The sequence below is a fragment of the Manacus candei genome, unplaced genomic scaffold (assembly GCF_025592945.1).
Source record: "Manacus candei isolate 608988 ecotype Guabito, Panama unplaced genomic scaffold, ASM2559294v1 h1tg000015l, whole genome shotgun sequence".
Classification (NCBI taxonomy): domain Eukaryota; kingdom Metazoa; phylum Chordata; class Aves; order Passeriformes; family Pipridae; genus Manacus; species Manacus candei.
This window is the reverse complement of record NW_026138063.1, coordinates 1,889,605-1,905,332: the sequence shown is the minus strand read 5'-3', so window position 1 is coordinate 1,905,332 and position 15,728 is coordinate 1,889,605. Positions and strand designations below refer to the sequence as shown.

At 47.2% G+C, this 15,728-nt stretch overlaps 1 protein-coding gene across 4 annotated transcripts in view; it reads right to left on the bottom strand.

Annotated features, from left to right (window-relative positions):
• Positions 1–6,795: 6,795 nt before the first annotated feature.
• SCHIP1 (schwannomin interacting protein 1) overlaps positions 6,796–15,728 on the bottom strand; it is a 132,486-nt gene continuing 123,553 nt past the window's right edge. For all 4 annotated transcript variants that reach the window (XM_051781868.1, XM_051781871.1, XM_051781872.1 and 1 more), the window contains 6 exons: positions 12,561–12,679; positions 10,373–10,490; positions 9,613–9,810; positions 9,058–9,181; positions 7,861–7,954; positions 6,796–7,431 (listed from right to left, as the gene is read on the bottom strand). In XM_051781868.1, coding sequence (XP_051637828.1) covers positions 7,380–7,431; positions 7,861–7,954; positions 9,058–9,181; positions 9,613–9,810; positions 10,373–10,490; positions 12,561–12,679 — 705 coding nt within the window. In that variant the 3' untranslated portion in view covers positions 6,796–7,379. The remainder of the gene's footprint in view (positions 7,432–7,860; positions 7,955–9,057; positions 9,182–9,612; positions 9,811–10,372; positions 10,491–12,560; positions 12,680–15,728) is intronic.

Sequence of the window (15,728 nt, the reverse complement as noted above, 5' to 3'; positions counted from 1 at the left end):
AACCCCTGAGCTCACCCTTCAGCTGTGCCTTCTCCTGCCCATCACCCCAGGACTTACCATCAGCAAATTTGCAGCTGACACTAAGCTGGGGGGGAGTGTTGATCAGCTGGAAGGCAGGAGGGCTCTGCAGAGGGACCTGGATAGGCTGGAGAGTTGGGCTGATTCCAAGGGGATGAGGTTCAACCAGGCCAAGGGCCGGGTCCTGCCCTTTGGCCACAACAACCCCCGGCAGCTCCAGGCTGGGCCAGAGGGGCTGGAGAGCAGCCAGGCAGGAAGGGAGCTGGGAGTGGGGATGGACAGGGAGCTGAACAGGAGCCAGAGTGTGCCCAGGGGGACAAGAGGGCCAATGGATCCTGGCCTGGCTCAGGAACAGGGTGGCCAACAGGGCCAGGGAAGTGATTCTGCCCCTGGACTCAGCGCTGGTGAGGCCACCCCTGGAGTGCTGTGTCCAGTTCTGGGCCCTCAGCTCAGGAAGGACATGGAGGGGCTGGAGCAGGGCCAGAGGAGAGCAACGAGGCTGGGGAAGGGACTGGAGCACAAGTGCTGTGAGGAGAGGCTGAGGGAGCTGGGGGGGCTCAGCCTGGAGAGGAGGAGGCTCAGGGGAGACCTCCTCACTCTCTGCAACTCCCTGACAGGAGGGGGGAGCCGGGGGGGGTTGGTCTCTTCTCCCAGGCAATGATCAGCAAGACAAGAGGGCTGGGTCTCAAGCTGTGCCAGGGGAGGTGTAGGTTGGATATTAGGAAGAATTTCTTTGCAGAGAGGGTGCTCAGCCATTGGAATGGGCTGCCCAAGGAAGTGGTGGATTCTCCATCCCTGGAGGTGTTTAAGGACAGACTGGATGTGGCATCAGTGCCATGGGCTGGGAACCACAGCGGGGTTGGATCAAGGGTTGGACTGGATGATCTCAGAGGTCCCTTCCAACCCAGCTGATTCTCTGACTCTATGACTCCAGGAACCCCGAGCTCACCCTTGAGCTGCATCTGCTCTGTCCCCAGCCCTGAAAGCACCGGGTGAGTAACGGGCCGTGCCAGCGGTGCCCGTGGGCTGCTGGCACTTTCGGGAGCTCTTTCTCTCTCACTTTCAGTTTTCACACCCTGCAGAGTTTCTCATCTCTGGGTTTGGGGTTTTTTTTGGTTTTTTTTTTTTTTTTTTTTTTTTTTTTTTTTTTTTTTTTTTCTACTCTCTCATCCATCCCTTTAATCTCCTCCTGCCTGTGGGTGCAGATGCTGTGGCTCCAATGTGGTGACCAGGCAGGAGGAGAGCAGGGATGGGACAAAGGGCTCTCTGGAGTTTTGCTCTCTCCTCGCTGCTTTTGCATTTGCCCTTTCACTTGGCACTGGTTTTGCACCTGGAGAAAAAAGAAAAGTTGATTTTGGGTGACCAGCAGCCTAATCAGTGGGGAGTTTTTGTGTTTCTTTGATGAAACATGATTTTTTGAGTCACTGAACAATGGATTCCTGTGGCTGCCTCATCCCTGGAAGTGTCCAAGGCCAGGTTGGAGCAACCTGGGCTAGTGGAAGGTGTCCCTGCCCATGGCAGGGGTTTGAGACTAGATAACCTCTAAGGTCCCTTCCAACCCACCCCATCCCATGGTTCCATGGTGATTCCAGGAGCGTGGTGGCACCCAGGGGTGACCCAGGTGCTGTGGTGCTGCTGTGGTTGGTGCCTGTTGGCACAGGGGGTGCAGAAACCAGCTCTGGTGCCAACCAGAGCTTCCTCTGCTGCAAGAGGAAGCTGCTGCCTGTAAAGAAACTTGCTCAGCACAGCCCTGGGGGAGAACCCTCCTGCCCTCGGAGTTTCACTTACGAAAAAAAAAGAGATTATAGGGCTTTATGCAGAGCACCGGAAGTTCAGAGGGGGTTCACCTCAAAGCACGTGAGTTGGGCTCTGGGAGCTGCCACCAGGGCAGTCTGGTTTTCCCACGCTGGAGCTGGGGGTTCACTGCATGAAGCAAATGGAGCCTGGGGAAGGAGAAACTCTGTTTTTTCTGTGTCCAGGCGTTTTGTGCTCGTGGTGACGTCCAGCTGCCGGGCTTTGCAGGGCACCCAAACCTTTCCCAAGTGGGCTGAGCTGAGCTGCGACCCACAGATGACTGCACAGCCTCTTCCAACCCCAAATATCTGCTGCAGGGTCTTGACCCTCGGATGGGCACGTGGGCTGGTGTCCCTTCTCTTCCCAGACATCATGTGCCAAGCAGTGGGAAGCAGGGTGAGTGGTCTGACACAGTGATGGAGATCCCTTCCCCACTCCCAAAAAATAGATCTCTGTGTGCTTTTGGAGCTGCAGAGCCCCTTCCCAGCTCTTATCCTTGCTTTGGGGGTCAGTCCCCTTAGCCAGGGGTGCCGGGTATTCCAGCAAAATTCCCTGAGTGCCTGATGGGATTTTTCCCAACCAGTGCCTGCCTGGGGGTGTCAGCCCTATGTCCACAGTGGGATGGGGACAACACCTGGGAAAATTCCTCCTCCCACAGCCCTTTCCAGGCAGTAGAGGAGTGCTGAGCTGGCTGCCTGGAAAGGGTTCTGTCAGCTCTGGAGATCCAGGGAAACCCTGCAATTCCTGTTTTTCACCCAGCCCTGCTATTTCACTTTTCATTTGGAGGGAAGGGAATGTCCTTCCCCAGATGTGCTGCTCATAGGAGGTGACAATGATCAGTGTGGTGGCCAGGCTCTGCTCTCAGTCCTTCATGGTAACTTTTCCATTGGCAATAGAGCCAGAATCCCAGTTTGGCCTCAAATCCTAAAAGCCAGGGACTAGGAGAGGCTGGGGTGGCTCAGAACCTTTGGCACCTCCAAGAACTGGGATAAATTATTTCACATCAATCCTCTTTTTTCCCCCCCCAAGGCTCAGAGACTTAAAAAAAATAATATTTTCCCACCAAGAAGGAGCTGCTGGTTGATATAAGGGAAGAGGGAAGGTCTAATCCCAAATCTAATCAGGAAAAGCTGCTTTAGCACCAGATTTGGTCCCTGCTGGCAAAGCACCCCGAGTCCCTGCTGCCAATGGCTCTGCCCTGTGCAGGGTGTCCCTGCTCACCCCTGGAGCAGCAGATGGAGGATGGAGGATCCCTCACACATGGGTTTCACTTTGTTTTACAATAAGAGGGAAGAGAAACTCGGTGGGAACAGGCGTGGGCTGCTGTGGGGAAACGAGGGCCGACCGGAACAACCTCCCCCCGGCTTTTCCTTGGGGATGCCCTTGGCAAAGCTGAGCCTCCCTCGGGGCTGGCAAGCATGGGTTTGCTTTAAAGAGGTAAAAAACCCCATCTCTTTCAGGCTGATCACCTTCCCTGGCTGTGGTGAAAAGCAACAGGAGCATCCTCAGGTGGGCTGGGAACAGGAGGCACACGCAGGAGTTTGGGTTCCCACGTCCTAAAACTTCCCATCTGAACCTGCACAGGACTTAATTCTCATAAGTTCATTAATGCTTCTCCTTTGAAGGATGAAATAAGAAAAGTAAAACACTGGTTTTCATGGATTCATGGAAACGTGGAATGGTTTGGGTCAAAAGGGACCTGAAGATCGTTTCGTTCCACCCCCTGCCATGGGCAGGGACACCTTCCACTAGCCCAGGGTGCTCCAGGCCCCATCCAACCTGGCCTTGGACACTTCCAGGGATCCAGGGGCAGGCACAGCTTCTGGTTTCCCAGGCTCCCAGTCCCTGGCAGTGCCCAGGGAGATGAGCTCAGCACGGCACCGGGAGCTGCTGGGCTGGGGGAGGCACAAAAACGGAGAAAACCAAAAAAGGGGAACCCAAACCACAAGGCTTCCCTGAGAGGAAGCAGCTGCCTCATAAAGCTCATCCCTGTTCCCAAGGGCTGATGTAATTAATGTCAGCAGGATGTTCTCTCATCTCATGAGAATGATTTTTTTTTTTTTTTTTTAATATTACTGCAGCATTTCGTGCTTTTCCAGTACAGGTGAATTTAGGACCAACAGACAGACTCAAAAGCATGAAGAAATGTTATGGGATGAGACCAGCTGGAGGCAGGTAAGGAAAAGCAAGCAGAATTTCCCCTGGATGACCAGGATTGACTGAGGAAGGGGAGTGTGACTGGGACAGGACACACCAAGGAGCAGGTCCTGTCCTGCCCAGCTCAGGGAGCACGAAAAAATCAATGGGGTAAGAACTGAAAACCCACAAGCTCCAAAATTGTTTCCAAACTGCACAAAACTCTGTGCCTGTCCCAAAATGTCCCTTCCAGAGCCTAAAGGGGCTCCAGGAGAGCTGGAGAGGGACCTGGGATAGGGGATGGAGGGATTGGACAAGGGGCAACGGCTTCCCACTGCCAGAGGACAAGGTTAGATGGGATATTGGGAAGGAATTCCTGGCTGGGAGGGTGGGGAGGCCCTGGCACAGGTTTCCCAGAGAAGCTGTGGCTGCCCCTGGATCCCTGGAAGTGTCCAAGGCCAGGTTGGACAGGGCTTGGAGCAATCTGGGCTAGTGGAAGGTGTCCCTGCCCATGTCAGGGATGAGCTTTCAGGTCCCTCCAACCCAAACCTATTTGTGATTCCATGATCCCTGCAGGTGACATTTTCCTGCCCCAGCCCATCCAACCCTGAACTTTCCTTGACTTTCCAATCATTTGAACATTTTGTCCAAACGAACATTTTTTTTTTCCCCCAAAAAAATTGTGGGCAAAGGGACACAGACAACACCAGTGGCTGGATGCCAAATCCTGCTCCTGGGGTTGAGCAGTGGCCACTGTCAGAACAGAAGCTGCTTATTACTGGCCCTGCTGAGCTCACCCCGAGTGACCTTTTTCCTGAGAGCCCTCGGAGCCTCCGTGGGGGAATTCAGCTCCGGGGTTGCAGTGCTGACACCAGGAGTCACGAGTGGAGCCCTGTAAATGCCCCATTTGTGGGAGAAAAGCATCAAAAAAATTAAAAAAAAAAATAAAAAATTGAGGCAGGACAACCCCCCAAAATCCTCCTCAAGGACAGGGCTCCCAAAAATCCCACGCTGTGAAGAACAGCTCTTCCCTGTGGATATACAGAATTAGTACAGCTGGTGCATGGATAATGTGGGGAGGTTGGGGGTACCTCCATCCCCACACGGATGAAGGGCTGGGAGGTGTTTTTCCTGCCTGCATCAGGTATTTTTGGTGAGTCCCTGGCTCAGGAGGTATTTTTCCTGTTGCCCACTGCGAGCCTGTAGAAGGAAAACAGTTCTCAGCTTGGCAGCTGTGGGAGATGGTTTGTTTGGTGAGGACAAGGAGGGAAAGGAACAAAAAAACCCACCCAGGACAGAGGAGACACAAAGTGGGGCCACTCAAAAATAAGTGACAAAATACATCTTGCCCATGACAAGAGCTCAGAAACCACATCAGAACCTTCTGTTTTAAAAATATCCTTTAATTCATCAATCCCACAGCATTCCCAGCTCAACCCCCCAAGAACAGAAGGGGGAAAACCAGTGGTGGGTGACTGGAATAACAAGTTCTCTCCAGCAAATTAAAGGTACTTAGCAAGGGAATTCAACTCCTGCCTGCCTGGGATGCTGGACAATGCCAGGGATGATGCCAGGGCTGGCTGTGGAATTCCCTGGGGCTTTTTTGCTTTTTTATCTACTTTTTCTCTTAAAGCTGAGAGCCACTTTTTTGTATTTGGGTTTGTTGTTTTTTTTTTTTAAGCTTTAAAACCAGCAGCAGGAACCTCCTCCTCGACCCCCAAAGAGCCACTTCTGATGGAGGCACCACATCCCGGGGGGATGGTTTTGGGTTCAGACACTGCAAAAATGGTGGTTTAGAGTCAAAATACATAAATCCAGCAGGTCTCCCCATGTGCAGGGAAAAGCACTGAGCCACCCAGAGCTACAGGGAAACCAACACCCCCAATGTATGTATTTTTTTTCTGCATAGATTTAAAAATAAGGAAAATAGGGGTTGGCATAATTTTGGGCTGCAGGTGAGGGCCCCCAGCCTAATCACCCCAACATATTTCCCTGCCCAGCAGGAAAATGGGACATGGGCCCCATGGGGGCTGTGGGACAAGGACTGGCACTGGAAACCCCCCAGGAAAGGAAAAACAACCTTAAATTACACCAACCCCCTGACCCAGCTCCACCAAACCTTCCCAAGCCTGCCTTTCCTGCAAAAAAAAAAAAAAAAAAAAAAGAAAAAGAAAGGGGGGAAAAAAAGTCATTTAATAAAATCCATCCTTGGCAGGGGATGAAATTTTAATGCAGCTCAGGCTTTGTGAAAACAGCCTGAATAAGTCATCAGGCAGAGCCTTGGCTGAGATGGATTTGCCCCCGAGGAAATGAGAATTAAAAGGTAAAAAGCTGGGGGGAGCAACACACACGTCTGCTGTGGCTTAGGAAGGGGGTGGCTGGGCTTTAAATCAAAGAAAAGAAGGATGGAGACAGATTTATTGGTGTCCCAGTGTCCCCCATCCTGGACAACTCGGCTCTGAATGGGAGCTCAGCCCAAAGGCAGAGGGGGAAATTCCATACTTAATACATTTAATGTGCTGCTTGGATTTTGCATGTAGATTATTTTGTTCATTTCTGACATTGGCAGGTCATTTAAATCTTTAGCCCAGACAATAAAACATAAAAAAAAAGCCATCTAAGGTGTGTTCCTGCTGATGCCAACAACCATCACAACATGAGGGCTGGGTGGTGCTGCAGAAGAGTCTCTCAAGTCCCCGTCACACATAATTCTGAACCTCCAAATAAATAACTCGACAAAAATCCTCTCTTCTCACGTGATCAGCAAAAAAAAATAAATGGTGATGACAGCTCAGGAATTGCACATTCACCCCACCAAAATCAACCAGTCGGCACCAAAAAGACGTGTCATATGAAACAAGTTTTTTCCTTTTTATTTTACAGCTTTATACATAAAACTTTCAACTCTCTGAACCCGACCGAGTGTTAATAGCACATCTAAAAATGAATGTCAGGTAGTCAACATTCACAAAATGTTGAGAACTGATTAAAATATACAGATTACTGAAAGCTACAACTTCACTACGAGGCAGGCATGTATTTTTTTTTTTTTTGACTTGTATAGCACCGTCAAGTACAGTTTCTTTATTTTAAAACTACAGTGAAGAATAAAAAAGTAGTCAATGGGAAAAAAATATCATTCAACCAAAAAAAAAATCTCTAAACAAACAAAAATAAAGTTAAACTACCCTCTCTTCTCGCCCATGGTTTTATAATGTTATAAGTACTGTACAGGGTTTTTTTTTGTAATAATATTATTAAAATGCCTGATATTTAGTGGTACGAGTAAAAAAATTAAAATAAATTAAGAAGCAGAGGCCAATCACCGACATAAAGCTTCAGACATGGTCATGGACTAACACTGGATTCCTGGGACACGGACAGCAGCAGGATGAGGGCTCTCTCCAGCTCTGCTCCCGGCGTTCCCGGCTTCACTTGGCCGGCATCTTCTCTGCCATGTGCTTCTGCTGGCTCTCAGCGTGCCTGGGGAGGGAAAGGGGCCATTATTCCCTGCTCCAAGGGAAGATGGAAAGCCAAACCCACCCAGGGTTGTGTTCCAAGGGGAATCCACAAGGCTCGGGTGGTGAACAGAGAGCTGTGTTTTCCCGGAGGGATGTGCAGTCTGTGCCCGGGGATCGGAAGGGGGGCACACGGCAAGGAAAGCCCCTTTGGGGTTTCTCCAAAACCTGCAGTGGTTTTGGCTCAGCTGGGATTTTTTTCCTCCTCTCTCACAGGGAAGCCCGACACCTGTGTCCCCAAACGTGGCAAAGGGGACAGGCAGTGTCCCTAAATAACACGGGGATGGGACAGGCAGTGACCCCAAACAATGTGGGGATGGGACAGGCAGTGCCCCCAAAAACATGGGGATGGGGACAGGCAGTGCCCCCAAACACCCCGAGGAGCCTCCCTGACCTGGTGAGATCCTCGATGTCCACCAGCATGGCATCCTGCTCCGTGTGCAGCTCGTCCCGGATCAGTAGCAGCTGCACCAGCTCCTCGTTCAAGCCTGGAGCAAGGAGAGAAAAGAGGGGAGATTGTGATTTCCTGGGAAACCCCAGTTTGGGACCTGGACATCAACATTCCCCACATCTGCACAGCTTTTAAAGCCCTCCAGGGATGGGGACTCCACCACTGCCCTGGGCAGCTGTGTCAAGGCTGGACAGCCCTTTCCAGGAAGAATAAATAAATATAAATCAACAAATATATATTAAAAAATAAATATAAATCAATAAATATATATTAAAAAAAATAAAAGAATATATATATAAAATAATAATATATAAATATATACAAGAATATTTAAGAATAAATATGTGTATATATGTATTCTTATAAATATTTATTCTTATATATATTCATATATATTTATATATATTATTCACATATATAATAATATATAAGAACAAATATAATAATATATAAAAGATATTTATATATTTATAGATATTCATTTTATTATTTATTATATTTATTTATTTCTATATTTATATATATTTAAATATTATAGATATTTATTTATTTTATAATTTATTATATTTATTTATTTCTATATTTATATATATTTATATAAGATATATCATATATATTTTATATATTATTACATTATATTCATTATTATATTATATAAGAAATATTATTATATTATCATATATATTATAATGCACATATATAATATTAGAATAAATATAAATATATAAAAATAAATATATATTATATATTATTATATAATATATATTATTACATAATATAATACATATTAATTATTATATATATTATTATTCACATATATATAATAGATGATGATATAATATATGAGAATAAATATAAATATATATAAACAAACATAAAAATATATAATATATTAGAATAAATATGAATAAATAAATATAAAATATATAATATACTATATATAAATATAAATAAATAAAAATATATATTAATATATATTTATATATATTATTATTCACATATATGTAAGAATAAATATATATAAAAAAATATATGTATACTTATGTTCTCATACAGTTATCAACATTTCTCTGTATATCCTGGAGAATTTTCTTGATTAAACAGGATATTCCAAAGAATAATGAAGGACTTCTCACTTACTTTCTATCTGTGAGTGCAGATCATTGACTATCACTTGTAGCTGCCCGATAGTCATGTCTCTTAGATCAGTGGGTTTCAAACTTCTCTTCATCAGGCATTCACTTATATGAGGCATATGTGGCAGCTGGAAGGCAATTGTCAATATTTTTATACTTTTCTTCCAACTGAACCATTCAGGCCGTTTCCATCCCCCTCTCACAACAGGCACCAACGACTCCACCACAGAGTGAGCTGCACCTTCTACCCAACACTGCACCCAAGGCTCCAGGTCATAAACAATTTCAGTTATTAATCCTGTGTATTTTATGGTAATAGTGAGCAATAAATTCCACTGAAATATGTGGAAAATAAGAGTTTGCTGTCCCGTAACACCCCAACAAGACAACCCACGTTGACCCTTCCACTCCTGAGGCCAGCCCCTACCTCCACCATCCTCCCCATGCCCACCAGTGGTGTGGATGTCCAAAGGCCTGGTGTCCTCTCCCACCCCATCCCATCCCATCCCATCCCATCCCACCCAATCCCATCCCATCCCATCCCACAGCTCCCACTCACAAGATCCGCTACCGGCGATTTCTTCCTGTTCTGCTTTTCCACCTCCACCTGCATTTTGGCCATGGGCTTTGCCATAGCCAAGGCCATCTTGGCTTCAGCTTGGAGTTTCTTTTGCCTGGTGAGGAAGTCCATGTCGTCCAGGGACTCTGACTCCTCCTCTGTCGTGTCTCTGTCGGAGTAGGACGAGCTCTGCTTGCTCTAGGGAAGCACATGGAGCTGTGACAGCCCTGTCACCCCGACCGTGCCACAGCAAAGACATTTGCTCTTGGCTTAACTTCTTTTGTGGGCTTAAAAGTGGCATCATTTCTACAGAAACTGTGAAAAGCACGGATTTTTTTTCTTTTATCTTAATCCCCAAGATTATCTCTCGAAATCAGAGCGATTCCCAGACAGGGCTCGTTGACTGTTAATACAACTTTAAACGGGAGGAGAAGCCACCAGATCAATTGGGGTTGAAAGGACACAGGGAGGGAAACATCTGGGGCTGCAGTGTCATCTTCACCAAGGGAAAAAAAAGGGGGGAAAAGCTGCTGGGAGCTGATAACGCCTCAGCTCAATTACAGAGCCAAAAAGAAAGGGAGGAAGGAGGAACCTTCACACGAAGGCATCTGCTCCACAGCAGCTCTTTATCTGCCCCTCAGCATCTCACGCTTTACTGATGGCTGAAAAGGCTGCTCTGGGGTTTGGTGTTGCTGTTTGAAGAGGATCAGCTCTTTCTCAGCTCCCCCAGGGATGCTCCAGGACGGGATCCCAGACCTACCATGGGTGACAACGGCGTGTCCAGGCTGGTCTCTGTCTTGCTGTCGTCGGCATCGCTGTCCTTGTCGCTGCCGCTGTCGTTCACAAAGCAGATCTGCAGGTTCATCCCACTTTGTAATCTGGGGGAGGGAAGGGACAGGTGACAACCAGGGGCCCCTGGAGCCAGGACAGGCCTCTGGGCAAGGTGCAGAAGCTCCTGGAAACTCAGCAACAGGGTTTCTACCACCATCTGCTGATGGAGTGCAGAACTGCCCGGGCACTGCACAGCTTCTGCCATCAAAAACTCCCTCAGCACTCACTGACTGTCTCACTACATTAAATAAAATATATAAAGTACAGATAAAATATACTGAAAACATTAATATCTAAAATTTATGAATTATTTATAAATAAAGACGAAACATCTAAAAAAAAGGTAAATATATAGAGACATTAATAACATGTATAATAATATGTATTGTAAAATACTTTGTTAATGATTGAAATGGTTTACTATTATTCAGTTTTCTGAATTAGGTTTCCTTCAGGTTTTCATTTTGGATTTGGAAAAGGTTGCCCAGAGAAGCTGTGGCTGCCCCTGGATCCCTGGGAGTGTCCAAGGCCAGGCTGGACAAGGCTTGGAGCAACCTGGGCTATGGAAGGTGTCCCTGCCCATGGCAGGGGATTGGAATGAGATGAGCTTTAAAGTCCCTTCCAAGCCAAACCATCCTGGGATTTTACTCTATAATTCTATATGTGGAATTTTTTCTATAATAATAATTTATAGATACATAAATATAAATACAAATAATATAAAAATTTACATATATAAAATTATATATACATATAAAATAATATATATAATTATATATAAAATTACATCTATAGATATAATTTCTATCATTTTATTCTATATTTCTGTAAATATGGGAGCAACGGTCCTGCAGAGGTTCCTGTAGGTCCTGGATCAGACAATCCTAATGCTCTGCCTGAACCATAAATATTCATGTCACCCCCAAAGCCTTCAGGTACAGCTGGTGATCTGTGGTGGCACAGCTGCCAGACCCTCCTGGCTGTGTTAATTAGCCCCACGCTCTAATTACACGACAGCGGCTCCTGGTTCAGCTGTAACTACACAGCAACACTGTTTTCCCTTTCAAATGACTCCCAGTTCAATTTAATTTCACAACTGCACCTCTCTGCTGGCACAGCAATATTCCAGCAACATTCCTCCTGGCTCGCTGCCTCTCCCGGGCTCCTTTCTCCTCCCACACCATGGCAACAGGTAGAGCTTCACTCCCAACACGGGAGTGTTTGATGCTTCCCTGGTTACACCCCAGCAGCTGAGCACAAACAAGCCTTTCTGGAGCAGATTGGATGTAGACATTTCAAAAATCAGAATATGGTGGCAGCTCCAGGGATGGAGCCAGGTCTGGAAGCAGAGCTTGTGTGGAGCTTGTGGGTGTGAAGGAGAGGCAGGAAGGCACGTTAAAGCTGATTTTTCCCATTCTCTGTCACTTTCTGTGCATGAATCACAGAATCCCAGAATCATTTAGGTTGGAAAAGAGCTCCAAGACCATCAAGTCCAACCTGTGCCCCATCCCCACCTTGTCCCCCAGCCCAGAGCACTGAGTGCCACAGTCAGGCTTTCCTTGGGCACCTCCAGGGCTGGGCACTCCAAACCTCCCTGGGCAGGCCCAGGTGAACTGAATCCAGGACTGGTGGAACAACGGGGCCATAGAAACACAGAATCATTGGTGTTGAAAGGACCTTAAAAATCACCCAGTGCCACCCCCTGCCATGGGCAGGGACACCTCCCACCAGCCCAGGTGGCTCCAAGCCCCGTCCAACCTGGCCTTGGACACTTCCAGGGATCCAGGGGCAGCCACAGCTTCTCTGGGCAACATGTTCCAAATTATAAAAAAATCTGAAGGAAACCTAACTCAGGTAACTTGATCTTATTTGCTTTACCCCCTGAGCATCCAAACATCTTTCTGTACAGTTTTAAATCAGTATTTTAGCATATTGTTCACAACTGCTTACATAACACACGACCGCCTTTGGGGCCCAAGATGTTGCTCGAAACCAAGGAAAATCCAGGGGTATGGTTGAAAGCAAAAACTGAGGGAAGGTTTTGGGGTGTCCCACTGGAGGTATCTCCCCTTTTCCAGGCTCCAGGGAGGTTTTGGGCTGCAGGGTCTGTGCCTTACCGGGACGACAGGCTGGGCTTGCCGCTCTTGCTGCAGCTGGTGTAGAGTCCTGGGCCATCATCGAAGAAACTGCCCAGGGCCAACTTCTGCCTGATGGACTCCCGCTCATTCTTCTGGGCCTGGGAGGGAGGGGAGACAAGGAAGGATGAAGTTGCTGTTCAGGGAGGGCACAGGAGGGAGGGTTGTCCCCCCAGCCCCACCAGCACGCTGGCGATGCCCGGTGTTTCCCGAGCGTTCCCACCACAGCCCATCTGCATCCCTCTGGCCCCAAAGGATTTGGGTTGGAAGGGACCTTAAAGATCATCCAGTTCCAGCCCTCCTGCCATGGGACATGCTGATGGAGATGTATCCATACATCCCTGATCTATACACCAACATCTGCACCTATATCCACACACCTGCACATCCAGCATCTTCCACTTCCCTGAGCGGCCTCCAAACCCACCTCCTTCTGCAATGTGTTTAGAGATGTATTTTTAACCACTGTCATCAAATTATCCACTAAATGTATTTACAAAATACATTTTAAAAATGTATTTATATATATATATATATATGTATATAGGTTTTTTAATAATCAACAAAGGGATTTGAAATCAATCACTGATCAATAATTACGGGGACAACTGTGTAATCAATGTGCAATAAAGGCAAACCACAGTTCTAGATTTAAAATCAGCCTCAGTCTCTCCTGGTGTCTGCCACTGATGGATTATGTGCCAACGTTGACAACAAGGCAGCAAGTTATTGATAGCAGGAACATTTTGGAGCCTTCAAACATTTCATTTTAAAATAACACTTAATACAAAACAAAAGAAAATATAGCAGGCAAGTCTGGGCTGCTTCCACTGTGTTAATTAATGTAACTGTGCTTCCCAGATTTCACCTAAGGAAAAATAAAGCAGCACCTTTTTGATACAAGGAAGTGCAAAAAGATGCAAATTATTAACTTAAAATAACTAACAGTTTAATTCCAACTCCAGAGCTGATTACATACATTATTACACTGCCCATTATACATGTCAATCCCTTACCAAAACACATACTTGGTTTATAAGCCAACTCCTTTTATTTAAAATACTTCAAATAATAAAAATAAACCCCGTGACATCGAGAGGTCTCGAGGTTTTGGTTCAGCTCCAGGTTTCTGAAGCCCCACCCAGAGCACTCAGCTGTATTTCTGCACTTGGTTTTTTCAGGTTTCAATAATCGATGCCTCAATCAGACTCAGAATTAAAAATGGCCAGCCCTGCTGGGGGAGGCAGCACAGGGAGAAAATTAAGGAAAAATGAGGGAAAATATTGTTTTAATGGACTGAAAGCAGAGAGAGGAGGTTGGTGCCCATCCCAGGATGCCCGTGGCTGTCTCAGGGCATCAATATTTCATCGAGTCCTGGATACTCAGCCTCCCTTTTTCCAGCTCACAAGATCCTCTCCTGCATCTTCCCGTCTCTGTCTGATTTTCCTTGTGTTCCAACAGAAATCCAAGGCCCACAGCACATCTCCACCTCCTCCTGCCCAGCCTCCACACCAGCTGGGACTGCTCCCTCCCCAGCACCATCCCCACCTACTCTGTGTGCACCAAAAACTGCTCTTTTTGCACCAAAACACACAGAACCACGGGCAGAGTCACACATATTTCCTCCTCCCAGATGGGGCTGTGCCTCCAGATCTTTTTTTTTTTTTTCATTTTGCTCCATCTCCCACCAGGCCCAGCTGCTCCCAGTCTGACATCTGTACATTTAATCAATGTGCAATTTGTTTTCCCCACCAGGTCATTACTGAGGATTCTAAATAACTCTGCTCCCAGGACTGAGCTGGGAATATCCCATTTTATAAGGCAGACACAGGCTAATGACCCTAAAGAAACCAAGAGTCCTATTTGTTATTATAAAATAGGGAGCAGTTACTGAGAAATAGAATATACCTGAGGGAACTGGACTTTGGGCTTTGGATAAATTACCTGACAGCTGCATTGATATCCAGAGCTGGGTATGGAAAACTATAAACTGAGAAGGGAAATGGTCTGGTTTTTAATGCCTATCAAATATACTTACTTGGTATATAAAAATAACGGATCAAATACTCCAATTTCAAAGGTAATAAGAAGGAAAACATAACCCAGTGTTATTTAAATGCGTATTTCGGCACTCAGTCAGAAAACAAACACGTATTTCTGCAAGAGGGGGTTGACAATTCAGTTCACACAATGACTTGAAACAAAAAGCTGCATTTTATTTTTAAGGCAAAACAATCTGGGGCGGATGTTTTCCTTCTTAGCCTTGACCTTCCCCTTGGGAAGGTCAGTGGCCACCTTTGTTTAAGCCCAGGAATGAAAACACAGCGTCAGGTCTGTGGCTGTGGAAGGTTTTCTGCAGCATCCCAGGACAGGGAGAGCTTTGGCTGTTCCCACAGAGGCTCCAGCAGCCCCAGCCCTGTCACCTGCTGCAGTTACAGCTGTTTATCCACCTATTTCCATCACCTCCTTGGTGTTTGCAGATTATACACAACCACCAGCTCCACCTCCTGCCAGCAGCCAACCCGTCCCCAATGTGCTGTGACACCAAGAACCCACCAGCTTTGGGTTACTGCCCGAATTTATCCAACATATCATGGAATCCTTGCATGGGTTGAGTTGGAAAGAACCTTAAAGCCCATCCAGTCCACCCCTGCCATGGACAGGGACACCTTCCACTAGCCCAGCTTGCTCCAACCTGGCCTTGGACACTCCCAGGGATGGGGCAGCCACAGCTTCTCTGGGCAACCTGTGCCAGGGCCTCCCCACCCTCCCAGCCAGGAATTCCTTCCCAGTATCCCATTCTCTGGCAGTGGGAAGCCATTCCCTGTGTCCTGTCCCTCCATCCCTTGTCCCCAGTCCCTCTCCAGCCTCCTGGAGCCCCTTTAGCCCTGCAAGGGGCTCTCAGCTCTCCCTGGAGCCTTCTCTTCTCCAGGTGAACCCCCCCAGCTCTCCCAGCCTGGCTCCAGAGCAGAGGGGCTCCAGCCCTTGGAGCATCTCTGTAGCCACCTCTGGACTCTCTCCAGCAGCTCCATGTCCTTCTTGTGCTGGAGACCCCAGAGCTGGAGGCTCTCATGGAAGTGGAGCTGAGGGGGAGAATCCCTTCCCACCCACCCCCAGCACCAAACAGGGTGCACAGCCCGTGCCAGGCCC